The 24,026-nt window shown below is 39.0% G+C and overlaps 2 protein-coding genes across 3 annotated transcripts; one reads left to right on the top strand and one right to left on the bottom strand.

Annotated features, from left to right (window-relative positions):
• Nucleotides 1-301: 301 nt before the first annotated feature.
• Nucleotides 302-15,665, top strand: hif1an (hypoxia inducible factor 1 subunit alpha inhibitor). Its single transcript, XM_005914010.3, has 8 exons — nucleotides 302-717; nucleotides 4,706-4,956; nucleotides 5,907-6,055; nucleotides 6,142-6,287; nucleotides 8,852-8,958; nucleotides 10,932-10,995; nucleotides 11,079-11,189; nucleotides 11,512-15,665. Exons 1-8 carry the CDS (start codon nucleotides 538-540, stop codon nucleotides 11,566-11,568), a joined length of 1,065 nt encoding a protein of 354 aa, XP_005914072.1. The 5' UTR covers nucleotides 302-537; the 3' UTR covers nucleotides 11,569-15,665.
• On the bottom strand, nucleotides 13,701-18,303 carry cuedc2 (CUE domain containing 2). Of its 2 annotated transcripts, none has more exons than XM_042224965.1 (9): nucleotides 18,165-18,303; nucleotides 17,349-17,434; nucleotides 17,119-17,262; nucleotides 16,925-16,986; nucleotides 16,696-16,826; nucleotides 16,414-16,581; nucleotides 16,264-16,328; nucleotides 16,119-16,179; nucleotides 13,701-16,036 (listed from the first exon to the last, which is right to left on the bottom strand). In XM_042224965.1, exons 2-9 carry the CDS (start codon nucleotides 17,420-17,422, stop codon nucleotides 15,890-15,892), a joined length of 852 nt encoding a protein of 283 aa, XP_042080899.1. In that variant the 5' UTR covers nucleotides 17,423-17,434; nucleotides 18,165-18,303; the 3' UTR covers nucleotides 13,701-15,889. The 2 variants fall into 2 exon arrangements, with proteins under 2 accessions (XP_042080899.1, XP_042080902.1); XM_042224968.1 differs by having other exon boundaries at nucleotides 17,349-17,431.
• Between the last annotated feature and the right edge of the window lie 5,723 nt (nucleotides 18,304-24,026).

The raw sequence follows: 24,026 nt of genomic DNA, 5'->3' as shown, positions 1-24,026 counted from the left end.
ACATGCAGGCTGAGCTCTAATTAGGACATATTTTTTCAGAAGTAACAACATTATGTTAACAAAGTCTTCCAGCTTGTATCTGCACACTAGATGATATAAGTGTGACTTTTAACCTATCACTGATGGGCTCGTTGCCTCTTTGCTATCGACTTTCTGCACAACTGTGAAAAAAGTTAGTGCGACTGCTCCCCCTTGTGGTGAAAGGAAATAGATGCAATAGTAGCATTTAGTCAGCCACAACGCTAGGAGTCGCTGTCCGGTATTCTGAGCATCACATTATCAGACCAGAGTATATATGAGTTGGTTTCGTTTGTTTTCTAGCTGTCAACAAACAGTTGCACGGAGCGGAGCTGTGTGCTCTCTGTGGGACTGCGCACATTTTCTTGTACCGATTAATAATTGTGAATGGAAAAGCTTGTAAGAGAGTGCCGTTGCTGACTGTGTAGCCTAGCGGGATATCGTTAGCAGCGAAAACCGGTGTATGGTTGTTTTATTCAGGGGAAGACTGAGGCGGCTAATCAGCGCTTGTCGACGACCATGGCAGCGGCGACCGTGGTGGAAGCTGACCCGGCGACGAGCGAAGGTGGTGCCGCTTTCTCTGGCGTCCAGAGCCGGGGTTGGGATGAATCCCAGCTCCGAAAGTATTCTTTCCCCACCAAGCCCATTCCCAGGCTGTCTCACACGGACCCGAGAGCAGAAATGCTAATAAACAATGAGGTAAAATTGCTAAGTTAGCTTATGGGAACTTCTAAGATTCGCTAAAATTGCACTCCGTGTTTTTACAGAAACCAAAAAAGTACCGCTGCAGCACAAACATTTTAGTAACAGCTTCATCTAAGAAATATCAGTCTTCAGGTTATCTACCAACGCGGTGACGGTGAAAGATCGCGAACAATCTTAGAGTTTTGTTTAGTGTCCAAGGACACATCCTGGACAGATTTAGGCTTGTTTTATCACAACACTACATCAGCTCAGTGTGGTCAACATAAATCTGTATGTTGCATTTAAATTTAGTACAGAGACTTTAATTTTCAAGCTCAAATCCTCAGAGTTCCAGCTTGCCATGTAAGAATTTGGCACTGTAAATGGGTTTTCGTGACAGCACATTACACCCAAAGCAAGATGCTTTCTTTTTCTTCTACATTTGGACGCAAACGTATTAATATAAGCAGATCCGGTATCTGTGCTTTGTGACTTTGCAGAGCTGTTTGGGGTGATCATCATTGTGGTCTACACACAGAAGTGTTTATAAGAATCAGCGTTTCTGTGGTGTCTTATCTGATATAGGTTTTTCACCTCTCCCCAACTTCTTGATGAAACAGCTGTAGGTTAATTCCAACCATAACAAATGGAAGTGAAATGCATGCCTCGTCTGCTTAAGGTTGAGGCTGTAATAATTTCTATCTTGAGCAGGCAAACGATATCATAATACGTCCACTGTCTTTTATTGCTCTTATTCTTTGTTTAATTTAGCTGGAGCCTTTTACCAAGAGACCTCTCTAGACAATAGTTACCCGTTACAGGAGTTTACTGATGGGCCACTGACCAATCATGTATAGGTGCATGGCCTGCAAAGAAGTGAATGGCTTCTATGCAGGCCATTGCATTTAAAAAGAAGTGACACCTAAGTCACTCTCCATAGAAAACTCTAATCACTTCAGTGTTGTCTCACAAGAATTTAATGTGGAATATAGAGCTATAAAGGTACTGTTAACCATATTAACTTTCCTCATTTAAGATATGGTATGCGTTATAAAACTTTATGGAGTAGGTGTATGTGCCCAACAAAAGCATATTGCAAAATGGCACATTAATAGAGCTGACACTTTCTCTGTTTGTAATCAGAATTGGTTTGCACAGAAGTAGATGTGTCATCTTACTAATACTTCTCCAAATAAACCAGCTTCCTGCTCTGCTTTTTATTATTCTTCTGCACACTAATCCATGACAGTTTTCAGCTCTTGAGACATGTTTATCTAAGAATAGTAACAGAACACGGATAGTAATATTGTCAAGCTTACTCACGTTTCACACTTCATTTTTATTACCATATATGGAACAAGGGAAGTGAAAATTTCTTACACATTTTCACACCTTTTCTTACACATTGTGCTCTTCCAACTTCCTCAAAACTGGTGCAGTTATCTGTATTTGGGCTTCAAGATCTCTACTTTGCAAATTGTGCAACAGTTAAAAAATAGTAATATGTATGATGGTGTAGAATATTTAGCAAAGGCAGGTTAGGGTGGGTAAATGCACTCAGAGATAATCAAATTAGTATAATTGCCCCCGTTTATTCATTATCATAGGCATCTTTTACACTGGAATTTGTTTATTTGGTGTTGTCATATTGGAGAGACTGCTTTTAACAGCTGCAGCCATTGTGATTCAACCATTAATACATGAGTGAAAAAAAAGACACATTGAGGGGTATGTGTAATGTAGATCACAGGTTGTGCTAGGAGTGACCCCTGTAGCTACCAAACACGGCTTCAAATGTGACATGTCAATTGTGTCGCCTTATTAGCTGTTTAATGTTAACAAAAACATCCATATTAAAACTACCGACTCTCTTTCCCAGCAGTATTAAGGCAGAGTGGAAAATAATGAGATATATTAAACTATTTTAAAACGACGCACATAAAGCGCGGGCGTAAAAACTAAAGAAAAAAAAAAGATGTATTTGAAGTAAATGGCAGTTTCCCCCCTTATTTGCTTCCACCTGCCATCTTAATTTAAACACAGACCATAACTAAAGTGTCTATATTTCAAAACGTTACAGTTAGTTGACGGCGTCGAGGATTTACAGCATCATTTCAAGCCTTTGCCACCGAAAATTCTCCCAGTTGTCCGGTGAAAGTGAAACCGAGAACCAGCACAGTGCACAACGTACGAGACACGCGGGCGGCGGGGGCGCGCGCAGCGGTGTACGTTCAGTTAGTCACGTAGGCCTCGTAGCTCAGAGTGTGCTGCCATATACTCCCCGTGCAGCCCGCTGCAAGCTGCTGGGATATATTTATTTTAATGGCATTCAGAGCAGTTATTAAACAAATATTTTGGGAGATTTTATGAACAACAATGCGACAAAATCAACATGGTGATACACGCAGCAACAGTTAATGTTTATTTTTTATGTGTAATTAATAATTTAATTAATTAATTATTATTATTTTTACTTAAAAGCTTGAAAAGTCGCCCTTGAAAGACACTTCAGCAGTCTTTTTGCATTCCTCTTAATTTATGCAGCATAGTTATGTGCTGGTCATAAAGGTGAGAAATGTAAAGTAAAACTTTACATTTTTATCCTACCATTGTACACTCGCTGTCCACTATATTAGGTATGCCTGGTAGTACTGGGTTGGATTTCTAATGGCAAAAAGAACACTGTAATCAAAGATTTACACTTATTAGTGTATAATTACATATTCTAACAGATTGATGCATTTTAACAGCCTAGAATTAGTCCATAAAAAAACAGACAGGGCACAGATTCGCAAAAGCCACCAAGTTGACCGGCTGTCTTCAATACAGTAGTTGTTTGACTATTTAACAGTTTTACATGTATATTTTCATTATGTCTCTGTTTTCCCTCTTTTCCACTCATCCTCTTCCTTCTCACCCCACGTTTCATCTCCTGAACTGAAGTCAGACCTTTGAAATATGAAAAAATGCAAAACATGCTTGTGAACTTCACTGATCCATCAACTCATATTGGACTCCTTTCACAAAATGACGTTGTCATTCAGAGTAAATAGATGTGGAAAATTGGCATATTGACAGATAAGGTAAACAGTGGACTGACAGCCTGCACTAATTGCAGACGAACAGTGGCCAGCTGTTTTTGTTTTGGGTTTTTTTGACCTATGGTGGCCATTGTAGCTAGGATTAGGCGCTTGAATTGGGTTGAGTAGAAAAACAGAAATCACTTGACTGTAATCTGCAATCTACTGAAGTCTAGTTGTGAGATTTTTCCACGCTGCCATAAAGAATTAAAAGTAGTAGTAGATTCAGCAAGTTGCTGGAACCATTTGGCAGATTTTTGTCCATATTGACATGCTGTTATCACGCAGTTGGTGCAGAATTTTTGGAGTCCCGCCCATGATACAAATCTCCCATTTCACTATAATGGTGATGGTCATCTATTGCATCGAGAGCTGGTGAATAGGGGGGGCATTTGAATGCAGTAAACATTGTTATGTTCAAGAAACCTGTTTAAGATAATTTGCGCTTTGTGACATAGCATGTTAACCTGCTGGAAGCAGCCATCAGAAGAAGATACTGTGGTCATAAAGGGGTGGAGATGGTCAGCAACAATGCTCAGGTAGGCTGTGGTGTTTAAATAATGCTCAGTTAGAATCAGGGGGTCCAAAGTGTGCCAAGAAAATATCCTCCACATCGTTTCACCACCACCAGGAGCGTGAATGGTTGATACAAGGCGAAATGGACATGGTCCATGTTCCAGTCTGGTCTTCTCTTGCTGTATCCCATCTTCAAGGTTTGATGCGTTTTGTATTCAGAGATGCTCTTATGCATTGGGTGTGATGAGTGGTGATGAGTTACTTTTTCCTCCTATCAGACTGAAGTATTCTGACCGGTCTCCATAAACAATGCCATGTTCAAAGTCACTTACGTCACCTTTCAAGTGCGTGAAATAAAGTTAGATTTTTCTGTTGTGTTGAAATGCTTTTTATTTTATTTTTTTCAGGAACCGGTGGTTTTGACAGACACAAACCTCGTGTACCCAGCTCTCAAATGGGATATCGCATACCTCAAGGACAACATTGGAAACGGAGACTTCTCTGTTTACATTTCAGGAAACCACAAATTCCTTTACTACGATGAGAAAAAAATGTGCAACTTTGAGAACTTTGTCCCGAAGTCTCAGCGAATGGAAATGAAGTTTAACGAATTTGTGGATCAAATGCACGAAACGGAGGAAAGGGGAGGAGATGAAAGGTAGGATGAAATGATATTTTAGTCGAAGCGGTGTGTTTGTTATATAGGCGTATCGACGGGTGCACATAAGTGGTCCGCAGGTGCGCATGTGCTGTCAAAATAAAAGACACGCACCAGCTAAGAAGTTGCTACGCGCGTTTGCGTACAAAGGTACTGTTTTTGTCCACTACAGTGGGATTTTCATGGCATATTCTGCACCCCATTCTGTGTTTTCATCATTTGTTTGAAACCAGCTCGCCTCCTGCAACCACTTTTCCGAGAATACGTGCTTCTTTTGCGGTTCGGACTCCTGATATTTCTTTGGAGGTGGAGGAACACCAAAGTAATTGCTTAAAGGAGCTTGCTTCTTCGACATCTTTAAGAGTTCTAAACAAATGTCTGTCCTCCTCCACAAAATCTTATGTACGCAAACGCGCGTTACAACTTCTTATCTGGTGCGCGTCTTTTATTTTGACAGCGCATGCGCACCTGCGGACCACTTATGTGCACCCCTAAGTATAGAAATATGGTGCACGAGGGCCTCATTGAATGTCAGGGACAAGATGTGTTTGTGCTGCAGGTGTACTTAACAGGGAAGGGTTTTTACACTCACAGCGTAATGCAGCAGAGGAAAGCGGTGGCCATGACTAAGCATTTCCACCAGAGAACCATGGGAGAAGCTTATTCCTGTGACCTGACTTGGCCTGGCAGCACACACACAGACAGATCATTTACTAAAGAGAGCTGACTGTTGACTTGCCGACACGCAAAGCGGCTTTTACCTATTTGGATTTAAACTAGCCACTTCCTTAAATGCTAAATTTCTCTTTGTGGTGTAAAGGAGATGTAGTCAGCTGAAACAGGAGCTGGTAAACAAGTTGTCATTGTACACTATAATGCCAGTGTATTTTATACCACTTTTGTCTCAGGCTCATACATTTTGCATGTGCCCTTTTCTCGTGCATTTCAAGGGTATATCTGCAGCAGACGCTGAACGACACAGTAGGAAAGAAGATTGTTGTTGACTTTCTTGGTTTCAACTGGAACTGGATCAACAAGCAGCAAGCCAAGAGAAGCTGGGGACAGCTGACGTCCAACCTCCTGCTCATTGGCATGGAGGGTGAGGCTCTGGCAGCAGAAAGAAAATAAGTTCAAAGTTATTTTTGTCACCCCTGCGTTACGTTTTCTGTTAATCTGTCACCGCAGGCAATGTGACGCCAGCGCATTATGACGAGCAGCAGAATTTCTTTGCACAGATTAAAGGCCATAAGAGATGCATCCTCTTCCCGCCAGACCAGTTTGAATGTCTCTATCCATACCCTGTTCATCACCCCTGTGACAGACAGAGCCAAGTAAGTTGTACTGTAGGTGCAGAAATTTGGTCAAATGATTAAAGAATAAGATGAATAGATTGATTCTTGTATAGCGCTTTTCTACTCTACTGGAGTCTATACAACATGCTGGGTTCACCCATACAGTTATCTATACTTTCTAACTGTCATTCATACACATTCATACTCCGATGGATGCATCGGAGAGCAAGTCGGGGTTAGTATCTTGCCCAAGGATATTTGGCATGCAAACTGGGGGAGCCAGGGATCGAAGCACCAGCCTTCCAATCAGCAGTTGACATGCTCTACCTCCTGAGCTACAGCCACCCCGAAAGTTGCTAAATTTCTTTAAACTTTCAGCAAGATGACACTGTTATTTCCATTTTTTTTTAAATTTTTAAATTTTTTGCAGTTTTAAAATAACAAAAAAAGGAAAGGATCACTCTCTGCTTAATGACACCCTCTTTGCCAAAGCCATACAGATGTTTTTTTCTTTCCTCTTTCTACTCAGAGTCTCAATTCTTGTTTGGCAAGTTTTCACCAATTTATCCTGCAAGATGTGTAGTTGTGTTATTCTCTTGTATGGGTCTTGTATGCTCTTCTCCTTTGAGGTTTATAAATATATTGTTGATGTTCACTTTAAGGGCCTGAGGGCTGTGGTGCAACCTGTATTTTGTGTTCCTTGCTGTTATGGATTTTAAACTATCATTATGTGCTTCCAGGAGTTGGCATTTACATAAATGCGTTCTTCCCGGTTAAATGTTCCCATACTACTAGCTGCAGCACAAACCCAAAGTGTGTTTGAGCTGCTCCATTCAGGAGGGGTTCATGTTATTAAGCCAGGCTGCTTATTGGTGTCAGTTTTATTTCAACAATATCAGTTTGGATTTACAAATTGTGTCAGGCTTGCTTAGATGTTACTTTGCAAACTTGCAGAGGTGTTGCTGCACAGTAAGACGGTGCACCACCACTCCAGAGACTGTTAAAATGTTCTCAGTCTTTTGCAGGTCATCAGTAACAATCCGACATGCAGTTTTCTTGCTCTTCCAGACTTGCCCTGCGGCATTTGTTTGAACTCCTTATTTGCATTACAAATTTGAAGAAACTGTTACCTTTGCTTATCCTGTGATAGCCTTCTCTTCTGTAGGCTATCAGATTTTTATTTTCACAGTGCCAGTATGTGTTTGTGCCACTCTGCGTTTTCTGTTAGAGATGAAATGATGGGTTGAAAGGTGACGCTTGCCCAACATTGTATACTTACCTGTTTGACACGCACAACACACAGAAAGCTTCATATGTTTGATCTCCGGTCCAAAGCCAGCTCCATCCTGCGAAAAGGCTTTCGGCCATGCTCACGTGCAGATGCCTGCACTGTGTCCATATACGCTGCCTGGAAAAGAAAAAAGGCACACAGTCTAATAGTTCATTGGACCAATTTTAGCTTTGATGACAGCATGCGTTCATTGTGGCATCATTTCTATAAACTTGTGCAATGTTACAGCATTTATTTCCAGAGTTGCATTCATGTTTTGCCAAGTGTTGACAGTGGGGGAGTTGGCCCACTGCCTAATGTCTTCTCCAGCACATCCTAGAGATTCTCAGTGGGGTTAAGGTCTCGACTCGGGTGGCCAGTCCATGTGTGAAAATGTCTCATGCTCCCTGAACCACTCTTTCGCAATTTGAGCCCAATTAATCTTGGAAGCTCAGGAAAAAAAGCCTTTGATTAAAAAACCTGGTCGTTCAGTTTATACACCTCACTTTTTAAATTGTAATTCTCTTAAACCTCAACCTGACCAATCGAAGCAACCCCAGATCATAATGCTTTCTCTATAAAACTTTTTTTAAAACCACATTTCTAACTCAAAGATGATTGTTGAGTTGTTAAGTGATTTTCTGTGCTTGATTCAGGAGAGTAATTTGACCCTTCACTAACAGAATATTATCTTCGCCACAACCACAGGATGTGTCTAGCTGCAGAGTTGTTTTAGAGATGAGAAGCTGCTCACTGCGTCAGCTAGGCTTAAATAATCTCTTGCTAGCTGAAACACATTAACAACACATTTAGTGGAATTTAGTAACATAATTATTCAAATGTGTCACACCAGGCAGTTGCATAGACGGCACATGAAAACTGGATAAGGTTTTAGTAATATTTTTATTTTTTAATTGGGTTCCTCCGGCCTTCCTTAGTTATGATTATAAAGGAGCCTTAGCTCCATTGCATTAAGGGTTAGGGTTCTATTTCATTTGCACTCTGCTCCTTTCCTTTTTTTATACTGTAAAAACTGTGAAATACAAAAATAATACAACATTGCATAATATATTGAAAAGAATATTTCATCTTTAACTTTCTAATATAATTATTTGTCACATTTTGATGAGTACTGACCAAACTTTTGTGTGCTGTATGTAGCAATACACCCAAGTTTGATTCCATGGACGTCATTAATGTGATAACATTAGATTTGTTTTATTAATTTACCTTAATAACTTTAATCTGCATCTTTTAAATGTGTTTTATATTTCATGAAGACAGATGAGTAATATGTTCCTGTTTCTTATATAATTTATTTATTCATTTATAGGTTGATTTTGATAATCCAGACTATGAGAAGTTTCCAAATTTTAAAAATGTTGTTGGCTATGAGGCTGTCGTGGGCCCCGGAGACGTGCTCTACATCCCAATGTACTGGTAAGAATAATATCTCTGTGATCTTTCTATCAATCTTATGTGTGCAAACATTTCTTGGAAGCCCTGTCAGCTGTTGTGTTTTCATGCTCTCGGCATGGCTTTGTTTTATTTAAGCACTTAGCAGGCTGTTGCAGGATTATCCATCAGTCGTTTGGTTTAGGTTGGCCTCATTAATTAGCCCAGAAAAAGCAAGCGCGACATTAATGTGTCATGTGATGGAGTTCTCTGAGTCGCACTTTCACATCCATGTGAGGAGGAAGCGTGCGTTGTATTCCGCCTCTGTCATTTAAGAGGTTTTAAAACATGATCTTTTCCTTTTTTTAGTGTAAAAGTAGTGTCTTGTGTCACTTTGTCACTCAGTACATGTCTGCTCATCGTATTATGCCTTACTATTTTAGCTAATGTAGCCAAAGGACAAATGAGCTTGTGCCATGGGGAGGAGTCAGTTGTCTGTCCATCTGTCCACGATTCACAATCCACTACTCCGCTTTGAGCATTAGTCAGCATTAAAAGTTCTTAATGATCTTTTATTAATTGCTGACTCTAGTAACTCTGCCATTTTTGTGCTTTTAGATATAAGTGTGGCATTTGATACAGTAGATCGTGGGATTCTCTTATCAAGACTGGAGAGCTGTGTGGGTATTAAAGGAACTGCACTTGAATGCTTCAGATCCTATTTAACTGATAGAAGTTTTTCTGTCAGGTTTGGTGGCTCTTCATCCACATCCACCTACCTTATATGTGGGGTTCCTGAAGGATCTATCCTGGGCCCAGTACTCTTTTTTCCCTTTACTTGCTCCCATTAGGCTCTATTTTCAGGAAACACGGAATCTCATTTCACTGTTATGCAGATGATTTTCAAATTGACTTTCCTCTTAAAAATAATTCTACGGACTCTCTAAAAGTGTTGCTAGACTGCCTCGATGACATTAAATCATGGTTTGCATTAAATTTTTTGAATGTAAACGACCAAAAAACTGAGATTGTACTATTTGCAGTGCTTGCAAAGAATCTCGGAGTGTTCTTTGATAGCAGCTTTTCATTTGAGAAACAAATAAATTCTGTTGTAAAAGCCAGCTTCTTCTAGCTCAGGGCACTTGCAAAAACTAAGAACATTTTGTCATTTGCTGACTACATGCATTTATTTCATCCAGGCTTGACTACTTGGCTACTGTAACAGTCTTTATTTTGGTATCAGCCAGGCTCTGCTCTCTCGTCTTCAGCTAGTTCAAAATGCTGCAGCTCGACTCCTGACCGGCACACGTAAACATGACCATATTTCCCCAGTCTTGGCTCATTTACATTGGCTTCCAGTACGTTGTTGAATTGATTTTAAGATTTTATTGCTTGTTTTTAAATCTCTAAATGGATTAGCTCCATCATACCTCTCTGATCTGTTAACTAAAAATACTCCTAGTAGAACTCTCAGGTCAGCTGATAAATTGCTTCTAGTTGTCCCTAGAAGCAGGCCAAAAAACAGAGGAGATCGGGCCTTTGCGATTGCTGCAACCAAACTTTGGAACAGTCTGCCTCTTGAAATTAGGATCTCTCAAACACTTGACATTTTTAAAACCCGTTTGAAAACACATTTCTACTCTCTAGCTTTTAATTGTCACTGAGTTTTGTTCTGTTCTTTGTGTGTGTTTGATCTACTTTTTTACTATGTACAACACTTTGGTCAACCTGTGTTGTTTTTAAATGTGCTTATAAATAAATTGATTGATTGATGCTAACACCAGTAATGCACAGACAACCAATGACAAGAAAACCTATCACTTACTTTGTGTACTTCACACATTACAAGAAATTGGGATACTGGGGTACTACACCATTGACATTCTGTTTTATTTTCACTTAGACTGCTTGTAGTTTCTTACTTGCATTTGTAATGCTAGGATTAAGTGATGGTTAATTTTGCTCTAACACATTCAGTTCACTGGATTTAGTTGATTGTATTTTTCTTCTGTCTTCAGGTGGCATCACATTGAATCGCTGCTGAATGGTGGAGTGACAATCACTGTAAACTTCTGGTACAAAGTATGTACAGTTACTTTAAAACATGTGGTATATTGCCACCACATGTCTGTTCATGATTGCTCAGCTATTACATGTACTTCCAGGGTGCCCCCACACCTAAGAGGATAGAATACCCTCTGCGGGCTCATCAGAAAGTAGCCATCATGAGGAATATTGAAAAGATGCTGGGAGAAGCACTCGGAGATCCACATGAGGTAAAAAAAAAAAAAGAAAAGAGCAGTTTCTAAAGTACTGGCAGTGTACATGACTGCACAAAGTTGCACATGAATGTCATATTGCCTGATTCTAGAACATCAAATAAGATCCACATTTAGGTCACCTGTTACATGAAATCACTGGGGCATGCTGACCCTTCCAGCAACCCAGTTACTGTGAATATTTATGGCTTACCTGATTTAGTACAGAGGAAAGATATATATGCAGTTCAGGACAATGCAGTGAGCATAACAGTGTAGTAAGAGTACGTGATGTAGCTTATCCTAAAAAAAAACCAAAAACCTTTTTCTTTTACTGTAGGTCGGACCTTTGCTGAAAACAATGATCAAGGGGCGATACGAGCAGGATCTTAGTTAGACCCCTACCCTTAAAAACTGCTGACTAGACTGCTTCGGAAACTGTGGGCATGTGATGCTGACACTGCTGTGTGTGTAAGCACTGTCTTTGGAGCTACGCATCACTGCATGGCAATAAGCGGCCATCATGAAAACGTTGTGCTTCAGTCTTCGAGTGCCATTGTCACTGGAAAAATACAAAAGCAACAGAAGAAACATCGATCAAACATTCATGTTCTCGTTTTCTTTTGTCTATTCGTACCGATCTGTCAGTGCTGTCTCAGTTTTACAATTCAAGCTGTTGATTGTCTGAGATTGGTAGAGAAGCATTGTTATTTTAACCACTAATGAAAGAGTCAGAGGGGTATTATATGTACAGTGCACATCAGGATATTTGTCATATACATGGAGTAACACAGTTTTGGCTTGACTAGTAAATTTCATTTCATTATGTTGTAATAATCATAATCTTGATTGCAATTCAAAGACAGCTTTACAGCTGAGGTTTTTGGGAATATTTATCTGCGTTTCCTCTATGCCTACTTAAGACTTGCTTCGGATACGATCAGCAAGACTTCTCGTTTAAAAAAAGAAAAGAAAAAAAGACATAGGCACAGATGTTAATGCAGTACAGTAATATTCAAAAAGTGTTTTTTTTTTTTTGTTTCTTTTTTGTGGGGGGGGTCATATATTCAGCTGAAGGAATATGTCACATTCTTTTTAGCAGTGATTTTTTTTCCTTTGTGTGTGTTATAAACTGCTCTTTGAGTTTTTACTTCAAGGCCTTTCTTTGGGATGGGCTACTCTGCACACCAGTATCAGGAGAAGTGGGTACTTGAAATGAGCTGATCAGTGCAGATTTAGTTGCAACTTTTAAGAAAGAAAATATGAAATTTGTGGAACCCTCTTAGAACAATTACACATCATGTTGTCTTGGGTTAAAGGGTGTAAAACCGGTTTAAAATAACTCACAGAAACATGTTAAAATGCTATTAGTTTAGTGAACTAGCAGGAAAATGTGTGGAATGTAGCTCAGTATCAACCATTGCAGTGCAACAAAGAAGCACCACCTAGTGGTTAGGTTTGCATTTGCTTTTCAAGCTTGATGTGGACTACAGTACACTTAATCAGAATGTTATATTACATACATCTATTTTGAAATTAAATGATTCTGTAATGTATGCAAACATTTAATTCCTGGTGAAAATGCTGTATTTGCATCTGTAGATGAGAAAAATGTATTTTTACTTTCACACAAACAGGTTTGTAAGATCTTGACACGAGAGCGACTTGAAAGATGGCTGTCATAGAAGTTTAAGCTGCTCTCTCGAGTTGTTATTAATATGTACATTAAATAAAAGGGACACCATTTGGTACACGCTGTGTGGCCACGGTATTAAAAGCGAGCACAGTGGGGTACGGTGGCTTGCGCACGTCAAAGTAGCATCCACAAGAATGCTACAGTAGGAGCATGGTTTCGCAGAACAGTTTGATTAACTTAAATATCAGTGGCTTTAATGTTGTGGCTGACTGGTGTCCTGTGCAGTATGTGCCAAACCAACCAGTAGATGGTATCTTCATAATGTAACTGAATAAATCAGTGAGATGAACCCTTGAAATGGAAATATACATATATTGTCAATATTTTTTCATTTCTTTCTGCTCAAGGTTCAGCCTTTAAACTCCTGATAGTAATCATTTGTTCTTCTCACAAATTGTGCAGTGATCAAACGTTGAGTACTAATTACTCTGTAAAAATAAGACTGTTTTGCTAGGGTAATTAATTACTGTGCGTGCCTTGTCTTAAATGGGCAGGGTATTAAATGTCACAAGATTATTATTATTTTTTTTTTATTTTCCAATTTTATAGTAAAAATGCTTGTTGTCACCCTGGCATTAAGCTGCTTTAAAGATGAGAATGATTTTATTTGCAGAGATAGTTGTTTTTTTTTTTCCTTTTTTATTGATGGATGCCTGTGTGGTTTCTTTTTTTAAATGTCATCTCCTTGTTCTTCTGATTAAAGTTTGTTTGTTCTTCTTCTTCTTCTTCAGAGTTGACTGATTACTGAAAGCTGTGAAATTAAATAATAAACTTAAATATTCAAATTTAGCACCTTATGTATGTACATGAATAAATAGACACAACTCATATGGTAGTCTACAAAATTAGTATTTACTATAAATTGTGCGTCAGCAGTTTCTCAGAGCGAGGAAAGCTGTTTCGGTTGTCACTATAACAGCTTCAGGGGATCCATTCCATGCTCTACAGTAACACCATCATACAGTATTTAAAGATAACATTGCTGCCGATAAGCACCAGAAACAAGACATCTTTCCAACACCCAGCTGTTACACTACACCGAGGGGAAAACTATATACCATCCATTTAGAACAAATGCTTACAGCTGGTCCAAATGGACGCAGAAAGAAACGCAAAGCGTATATCTAAAAGAAAACCCCATTTATCCTAATCTACAACTAACAAGAAATCAGAATCCAATCAGAGAAAAAAAACATCCACAATCACATGCGAAGCAAACCTCACAGAACACAAACGAGATGAGGCGCTGTGACAAGAGAACCACTTCGGTAATATGTAAACGGACCCTGAAAGCACATGATCTTCTATTATCACAAATACATGATTGGAGAATTTGAAAATCTAAACATCTCTATCAAAAATAAAGGTAATCCTGTTGGAATGAACTTTAAAATGAAGTCATCCAGCAGCATTTTTTACTCTGCATTAGGGGTGTGAAAGAAAGCACACACACAACTTCGTAATGTTAGAAAGTAGAGTGCTGCAATTGTTTGAACATGTCTTGAAAAATGAATTTATATAGCATACGGACATGTTTTCAGCTGGGTAAGGCCTGTGAAGTGTACGTCCTCCTTTATTAGGGATGAGCTGTGAATCCGTAGGTTGTCAAATCTCACTTCTGTCAGACTTCAGATCAAGTTATTGTAATGCGTTTTCTTCCCCTCTGATTTTAAATTCAGTACTTAAAACAGCTAGGTTGCAGAGTTAAAGACGCCAAGATTTTTACTGGGAGTAACCAAGATGGACAGAATTAGAAATGAGTACATCAGAGGGACAGCTCAGGTTTAGCTGTCTGGAAACAAAGAGGCAAAGCTGAGCTGGTTTGAACATGTGCAGAGGAGGTGATGAAGATGGAGCTGCCAGACAGGAGAAAGAGAGTAAGACCTGAGGCGATTCAACAATGTAGGGAGATGCAGGGGACGATAGTGTTCTGTGGCAAAACAACCAAAATACCGTAAAACTTTGCATATTAAAACATCCTTTTGCCCTAATACGTGTGTGAGAAAGTGGTTAAAGTAAACAATCAGGACTTCCTCTTATGGACTGAACAAACTGATTTAAAATTCAAGGCCTGAACAAACATATCTGCAGCACTCCTACTGGCTACAATACACAGTTAGGTGCATAATTTGTTGGACAAAGACAACTGAAAGACCATAGAAAAACAAAACAAAACTGAAGGTCACAATGGCAATTATTTACATGGGTAAGAAAAGCAATTTCATCAGCATATCCTCCATTTTCACAAACTGCAATTAATTCATCAATTTAAATACAGCAAGTTTAAAACAAGTTGTAAACCACTGATTACACAAGAACAAGGAGGAAGGACTTGACTTTACCAATAAACATCTAAGACTAATGTTTTAAATCATCACGATTATCTTATTTAAAATCCACCGTGGTGGAGTGCAGAGGCAAAACTCCAACAACAGTGTCCTTGTCCAACAAACTCTGGACCTAACTTTAAACTAAATTAAATTGGCCTCTTTGAATCAATATGTACATAAAACAGCTGATAATTCTAATGTCCAGAAGAAACTTTACAGCACCACTAAAACTTAGTTACAGAAATCAATATAGGTTCATTCACAATGTCAGTACGGCTTAAAAAGAAAAATGCATAAAAAAAATAAAATAATTTTTTTTTTAAACAAACACAACCTCAATACTGTCAGAGCAACATCAGACCTGCTGAGATGGCCAAACGTAGATAGGTTAGGCTGTTACAAACACACACAAGAACGCAAGTCACAGCATCCTGACTGAAATATCTGATAAAAAAAAAAGAAAAGAAAGATCTTTCAATAAAAAACTGAAACACTGTAATCCAACGTTTTAACCAAGGCATGAAAAGGTAACGTTTTTTTTTTCCTTTTCCAAAAGAAGCTTCTGACAACACTGCAGATGTCAGCTTTTAATTGGGAAAAAACAAACAAAATGTAGGCTAAATGAAATTAATAAATTAAAAATAGTGTAAACAATACTGTCATTAGCTGCTCTTTCAGAACTGTGCTCGTCATCAATGGAATCTGTACTTTCGCGCTGGCTTGAGGTTGACATATGTCTTCTTCATGTCCTCGGTCTCGTCCTTCTTCACGAGCTGATACCGTTCTCCTTTTGTGGTTACCACCTGGTTACCGTGGTACCGAACTAGCTTCTTTGGAGCCTGTCACAACAGAGTGCACCTGGATTTAGAGGCATGAAACAGATTTGATGTGAAGAAAATAGAAGTATAAGGGGAAGCTTACATCTTTGGGAACGACGGGACGGTGTGTTTTCTTATCTTCCTCCCTGTCCACCAGCATGTACCTAGTATGATTAAGCACAGTCATAAACTCAAGAAACAAACAAATGAGGAAAGTTCTGCTGAGTCACACTAGCACTCTTACTCACTTCTCAAGGATGCTCTCTTTAAGTTTCTGGTCTGCCAGTGAGGAAATACTCTTCCCATGGTTTACCTGAGACAAGAGGATCCCATCAAAGACTGCTAAGGAAGGTAGGAGGAACACAAAACCAACGTTTCTGTGTGTATCAGAGACTCACGTTAAGAGGTGTGGGACTGAGTTGAACATCCCCTTCTATGATAAGACGAACAGCTTCCTCCATGTCTCCTTTGGCAATAGACAGGGCGCTGCGAGCCTCAGTCAGACTACACTTGGGAAACATCTCTAGTAAGTGCTGCTCCTGGGCCTCCCACTCAGACACTGGTGGCTAACACAGACACGTGAATATTTGTTAATGGATGTAACAATATCTACAGTAGGACAAAAAGACAAATGCAAATATGTAAAAAAACAATGTGCTGATGTCAGGTGAATCGATAACCTTGGCAGTGGCTCCCTCTGTCTGTGATTTAAGGCACTGCGTTTCTCTTCTTGGTGGCTCACTGGGCAGGCTGGTGAGCTTCAATGAGATCTCTTCTGTCCTTGCCTTGGGGATACCATTTTCTTCACGAGCTAAATAAAAAGGAACAAATAAATTAACATTTAGTAGAATAGTAGAGGTATCAGAATCACACTTTTAGAAACGCTGAGAAAATGAACATGTTTGCCACCTGAGGTCCGAGCAGTAGCTAGTTTTGAAGCCAGACTGAACATCATTTCACAGACTTTGACACTGCAGAATAAAAATAAAAATAAAACTGTTATTAAAAAAAATAAAATAAAAATAGAAATAACATTAAAACACATAGTAAAGTTGTTATGTGGTTTTCTTAACCCATCCAGAGAAAGGAGAAAGTCTGTTTACCTGTCAATTTCTGCAAAGCCAGGTATGTAAGCTTCTAGCATCTCTGCAAAGTCCTCCACATCAAAGTTCTCCTCAACACTCTGCTGGGAACCAAGATCCTCCAGGACCCCAGTGATGTAAGACAACAGGACATCATCCAGTGTGCTGCATGGCACGGTAAGAAAGGAAGTTACTTCCAAAAGCCATAGAAAATGATTTTTCAGGCTTAAATGAGGCTGGGGGCTGCTTACCTGAGATCTGCATCAGTAATGTAAGTCTGAATAAATTCCTGCAGTGCACTGTGGATAATTTTGTGGAGGTCCATTACTTTCTCCTGCTGTGAGGTAGAATACGCACAAAAGTCAAAGTGCTGGATGATCACGTCAGTTATGTACTGAGCAGTGGCAAATGCAGACCCTTAAATAACCTAACAGCTGTCACCATTTACCAGATTTGGTACACAGTCAGCTCATGCTGAAATAAACACGTTACAAAACCAGTTGTTACAAAAGCTTGAGATCCAGCATCTCTAGCAGGCAGCGATGACTTTTATGCGGGACAGATCTCAAATGTGGTTAGCTGTGATGCAACCATAATATTACAAACTTTGAGGAAAGACTTACCATTGCAATTAGGCAGATTAATTCAGATAGTTAAGCAACAGCCTATCTATGCAGCTAACAACGCTTTAGCACAACACACACACAACTATACAATGACCTCTCTCGTGCTTTGCAGCACAGCATTAGCACTGCAGCTGTTACTTACCCGCTAATGGTTAATTACTAGCATCACGGCTTAGCTATCATAAGCTATACGATATTGTGTGTTGTTATTCACACACATATCACTCGTATTTTCTCAACATCACAAGTGTCTGTTGATCCACAAGGCTAACCTTCATCTGGGCATCTCGTTAGAGAAATAGCTGCAGGCTCTTGGAGAACTAGCGCTAGCAAAGTGGCTTCTCGTTAGCTGACAACAACTACAAGCAAGCTAACACTCAACGCTGAATACCTAAACGAATGCTGTTACATAAGAGCGGGTTTGTATTGAAGAAAACTTACTGTGAGAGAAATTATGGAGACATGAAGCTAAAGGTTTTCCCCAGATATATACGGGGAAGACAGGTCAGTACAGGGATTTCTATTCGTGACAACCGCAAACTTGCACGGCACGATTCAAAACATTAGCACGTCACTTCCTCTAAAAATGTTTAATCCTTAATAATGTTGGTTATATTTAATTGAAATAAAAAGGAAATCTAATGCAATTCAGACTGTTTCTTTTGAATCTGCACTGTCAAGCTTAAACACACACACAAAAAACAAAACAACCAAGAGACCATGGTAGAATAGTATTTTATTTAACATATGTTTTTTAAATATTCATATATATTCAAGGGACTATCCTGCTCCCACTTAAAATACACAGTTACTGTGACAAAATATTGCTACAAATAACAAAGAACTACACTCACTGCAGCATCAAGGTGCTGAAAATATTCCTAAGAAATTTTGGTCTATATTAAAATAATATCATCACATCATTCTTGCAGATTCGTCAGCTACATATGCATAATGGGAATCTTTTATTCCACTACATCCCTAAGTTGCTACGTTACACTGAAATCTGGTCACTGGAGGCCATTTGAGTATACTGAACTCATTGCTATGTTCAAGAATGTAGTTTGACGAATAAAACACAGCAAAATCCAGTTTGAGATGATTTCAGCTTTGTGACATGGTGGGTTATCCTGGTTATCCAGTGTACCCATTTTATGATGGACGGTAGATAGTAAGTAGATAACTTATGGCGGAAATGCAAAAACATCAGTGTAAGACTTTCTCAGAGCTATTAGTGCTAATACCTACCAGTTCAAGGTCATTGTTACCTTTTTTAAAATGTCACATTTTTTTCCTTAGTGGGTAAAATAAGTATTCAATCAGTCAATGAATGAATGAATGAATGAATGAATGAATGAATGAATGAATCAATCAATCAATCAATCAATCAATCAATCAACCAATCAATCACAGATACTTCTTAGACACCAACCTCTATGCCACCATGGGCAAAACCAAAAAGCGGTCAAAAGAAGCTGGAATGAGTTACAAGACCATCAGCAAGAACTAGTGACAACTGTTGGTGACCCTCAGTCTGAAGCCCCATACAAGATCTTTGGTTTATGAGGTGAGGATGATCATGAGAAAGTTGGTGGATCAGTCCAAAACTATATGTATGAGTCGGTAAATGATCTGCAGACAGTCAGGACCACAGTCAGTGAGAACACCATTGGTGTAGAAAACACACAATGACTGTAGAAAACAAAAATGAGCTCTTTGGCATCAACTCTACCCACCCTGTTTGGAGAAAGAGAAGTGCTAAGTATGACCCAAAGGACATCATCCCCACAGTCAAGCACAGAGGTGGAAACATTATGATTTGGACTGTTTCTTCTACTAAGCGTACATGCTACTTCACTGCACAGAGGGGCCTATAGACAGAGCCACGTACCATAAAATCATAGCGGAGAGCCTCCTTCTCTAAGCTGTGGATGGATCTTCCAGCATGACAGTGGCCCCAAAAATATTTTCAAGGCAACAAAGGTGTGGGTAAAAAGGAAGCACAATAGGGTCATGGATTAACAGCCTTCAGTCCAAGAGGGTCTGCCAAGATGCAGTAAAAGAAGACTAAAGGATTTAGAGAGTTTCTGTAAACAGGAGTGGCCCCAAATCCCTCCTGACATGAATGTAAACCTGGTGACCAACTAGAAGAAATGTCATATCATTATGATTTCCAGTCATGTTTTGCTTGGGGATCAAATGTATATTTCACTCAGTGACATGCAAATCAATTTATAACGTTTGTGTAACATGTTTTATTCATGATTTTTGGCTGATATTCTGTCCATCTCCATTAAAATGCAACCATAAAAATTAGAGACCGTTCATTTTCTTGCGAGCAAGAAAACTTACAAATTCAGCATGAGATCAAATAATTATTTCCCCCAAAGTATTTTCCAGCTGTCATCAAATATTTTTCTCTTAGAAAATACATTTTATCTTCCACTGCGAACCCAAGATTTACAGTTCATTTGTCTTATTGATACATGTGTAGATTTCTTTTTTTAAATTCCTTACTCAGTGTCTGAATATTGGTCTATTTACCAGCCTATGGTAGGGTGGTAAACAGTCTACTCTCACTTTGACATTATCTTATATCTTTTGCCAGATCCATACATAGTTGATGATCAAGGTGTTATCTGAGGCAACATCAATGATGTCATTAGAGCCTGCTCTCAGTTACCTCCGCCTGTGTTGGTATTATAGCAGATATGTACCTGTAAATCATTAATGCTCATTCAATTGTCTCCTTGCTCCCTTGGCAGTATCTCTTGCCGGCTGTAGTATTTCATCGGGAAATATGGTACACACCACTGATAAAACAAGCAAGAACAATTCTCGACTTGGCTGAACTCTGTTTCAACTCTGAGCTCATGGCTAGACAGGTGGGGCTGAGGTATCAGAGGAGAGCATGTAGTATCTGTATTAAAGGACAGCATGGTGTTTTTCCCCTCTTTGTGTTTTCCCAACACCGAGAACAGCCTGCAAGTAGTAATACACACATTTGAAGAACATATTGTAATATTATATTGCGCATGCTCATACTTAGAGCAGCCATTGCTTATACCTTAATGCACGAAACAAGGTTTTAACTGCATTTGCACATGTCCAAACAGAAAATAATAGTCTCAAAAGCCATCTTGAGGTCCTGTTTATAGCTTCTTCTAGTCAAAGTTCAGTAGTTAAATCAACCTCACAGACCATGATAAAGACAAAATTAACTTTTGCCTTTGAAAGGCCAGGTGGAAAAATTTGGGAACTAAGTTAAATGACTATGATTTTTCTGCAAACCCAGAAAGGATTCCTTTTTTTACTGTTGATATTTTTTTTAGCTTCCAAAAAGGGGGAAATGCCAGAGAAAGTCTGAGACCCGCTGTTTTAAATCAACAGATGTGCTGACACTGGGTGGCAGCATTGAGTTATTAGTGACAAGAGGACCTCTTCTAATTTTTGAAAAGATAGCATTCTCATGAGACCTTTCAGTTGGAGAAAAATAAAATAAAAACAAATGAAAGCAAGAAAAGAATTTTAGAATATCTTTGTGTATTTTCCACAACCTCCTGGGATGGCGAGATGCTCCCAATGTTACGTTTTTAAATGCAAAAATGAATTATGTAAAAAACAAAAAAAAAAACTGACAGAAAAGTTCAATCTAAGAGTGCAAATTTGGATTAATAACAGTTGTGTGGATGATTTTGGGGTTGGAAGTTGTTAAAAGTCACCTATAATTTTGTCCTATCTGAAAGCATTAACCCATGCTGATGTACAAATTTAGGTTTCTTTGATTTGGTTTTATGAGTGAAGACTTTCTCTGTGCATACAGTGGCTACAGTGCATTCAGTGTGAGTGTGAGTCATGTTTGGACTGCTTGTACTGGGTTGACCTCAGCCTGTGCTGTGAGCAGAATTGTTAAATTTTGATTTGAGTGAACGAAAATGGAATAGAATATACCAGTAATGTGAATGTACAGCTGAGGGTTAGTGCGGTTATTTTCCTGCTATTGCTGCAGGCCTTTTTTAAGGTTCAGAAGAAAACATTTACTTCTATAAAACATGTGGAGCATTTAAAACAAGTCATATTAATGCTTACAGATGGCTAACACTGTAAATAATTACAAAGATTGTTTTAGACTTTTAGTTTTAACCTAAAGACACGGAAGAGCAGGGTGATTAAGTTAAAGTGGTGTGGCAAAACTGTATCCTTTTGATTGTTTTGTGCATGCGTGTGGCGGAATGATAATTCAACATAATTGCGTAGTTTTCTTTTTTCGAAATTTAATTGTACAAGTTAAAAATTGACCGCTTAAGCATGTCCAAAGACATAACAAATAGGAAATAAATGCATTTCTTCTGCATTTAAATCCAATCAAAAGTGTTGTACAAAATGTCTAAAGTGGTGAATTTTATTCAGAAAATACAAAAAATTAAAAAATGAACTTAAAAACTTACCTTTTACACAATAATGTGAGTGGGAGATAAATTTAATATGTGCTAATGGTATGTTTATACATTTTTGTTCTTATATGCCAGGGTACAATCAAGCATGTCATGCAACAATGTCGAGGCAGGGCACATAATGTGGATATTGTACTGGTGGCACAGATTTCCATTTTCACACAGACAATGGGGGCTGGGGGTTGGCTGAGGCAGTGTCTGAGAAAAAAAAGAAAAGAAGGTATTTTACAGTTCTCATCAGACTCACCAAAACACTGAATGATTTAATGCCAAATTAATTACCCCTTACCCAACTTTAGACAATAATGCTCGGAGCCGTCTGTCGGAACGGTATTCTTCTATTAACAGTCGCTTTGCAGTTCAGCCAGAGTGATTTCATATTTAGATTTTATTGTATTTTCTCAGTGAGTGCGTGGCATTGCATCCACAATAGAACGGTGCAGAATTATTTCACATTTTCTGTTGAGTCACCTGTGCAGCGCAGATGGGATCAGCACACTCAGCGGAGGCAGAATTTGTTAAACAGTTAACAGATCTGTTCCTAAGCATTACAAAAGGAGCATTTACGAAGTGAATTCAAGCACAGTGTGGTTTAATTAGTTGAAACTTTTATAATATAAGGCTTTCTTCACAATCATAACCTAAGGTATGTTTAATCAAATCAGATGCTTGAAATCCATTTCTCCTCTCTCTGCTTGGTTTTGAAGGTCATAGATTTCAAAGCCAGACCGTGTTGATTTTTTACAAAAGCACCATATTAACAACACTCATGAAATCAAAGCGGGCATATGAATTTAATTAAATGTTACCTTTTACACTTTTTCCCCCCCTTAACAAAAGCTGCCAGTTAGTGACTTGAGAGAACTTGGAGCATAAGCACAAGATCCGCTGGCTTGTTGTTCGAGGGTGAGGCTGACCTGGTCCAGATCCGGGCCACCTGTGTGGCCTAGCCTGCCCTCTCATCTGCCTCCTGTCCTGGCTCCAGGAAATGGTCACTAGGCTTCCCACTGGCTCTTTCCATCCTCTTCTACTTCCCCCATCACCTTCAACACAGAAATCAGAGCTAGGTTAACAGGATGTTTAGAAAAATCTTAATTTGTATCTGGAAATAACATAAAAAATATACATTTAATTATGATATGAATATATTTTTTTTTGTCGAGCTACAGCAACAAGCAGAGAGATTCAAATCCCAACTAGCTTAGGTTTATCTCAGTAAATGGATTGGTCTCTCTTGTCTTAGTCTGCGTGTCTCTGTTCAGCAGTCGATAGGTTAACCTGCCTGTGGCATCCATCTTGTGTGGCCCGCCTCACATTACCATTGATCTGAGGGAAATAAAGAGCACACGTGTTATTATATACAGCCCAGAAAAACACCCTCTCACAGTGATGGAGTGAACAGGCCAAATGTATGAAATATTGCCCCTCCGACATATTCAGTCTTCCTGTCAATAGTGCAGCCTTTGCCCACAACCTGGATCAATAGGGACTTTTATCTTTTCACGATAACACATAACGATGCCTGTTGTCTTCTTCTGATATTGAAGTTTTAATTTTGTCCGCCACTCTTTTTTTTTTCTTAAACCATCCTTGCTGATATGTACATTTGTATTTGCTTTTACGGCATCTCTTTCTTTCTCTCTCAGTGTTTTTTTCCTAAAGAAATATAATTGGCGTGGGCCTGCTTGTCTGAGACGTGGCAGTTACAAATTTACATGTTGGTTTTCTGGACGTTTCTCTGAAGCTTTTGGGGGTCTCTCATGTGTGAGACTGCTCAGCGGAGAGAAGACACCCCTCTGTAAAAACATCTGTTGTGGAAATGGCTGTCAGACTCCCTTTTGTGGGCTTC

This window comes from Haplochromis burtoni, unplaced genomic scaffold (assembly GCF_018398535.1).
Source record: "Haplochromis burtoni strain Fernald_Lab_line unplaced genomic scaffold, NCSU_Asbu1 Contig_7, whole genome shotgun sequence".
Classification (NCBI taxonomy): domain Eukaryota; kingdom Metazoa; phylum Chordata; class Actinopteri; order Cichliformes; family Cichlidae; genus Haplochromis; species Haplochromis burtoni.
Note: the sequence above shows the minus strand (reverse complement) of the source record. Positions and strands in the feature narration are given on the sequence as shown.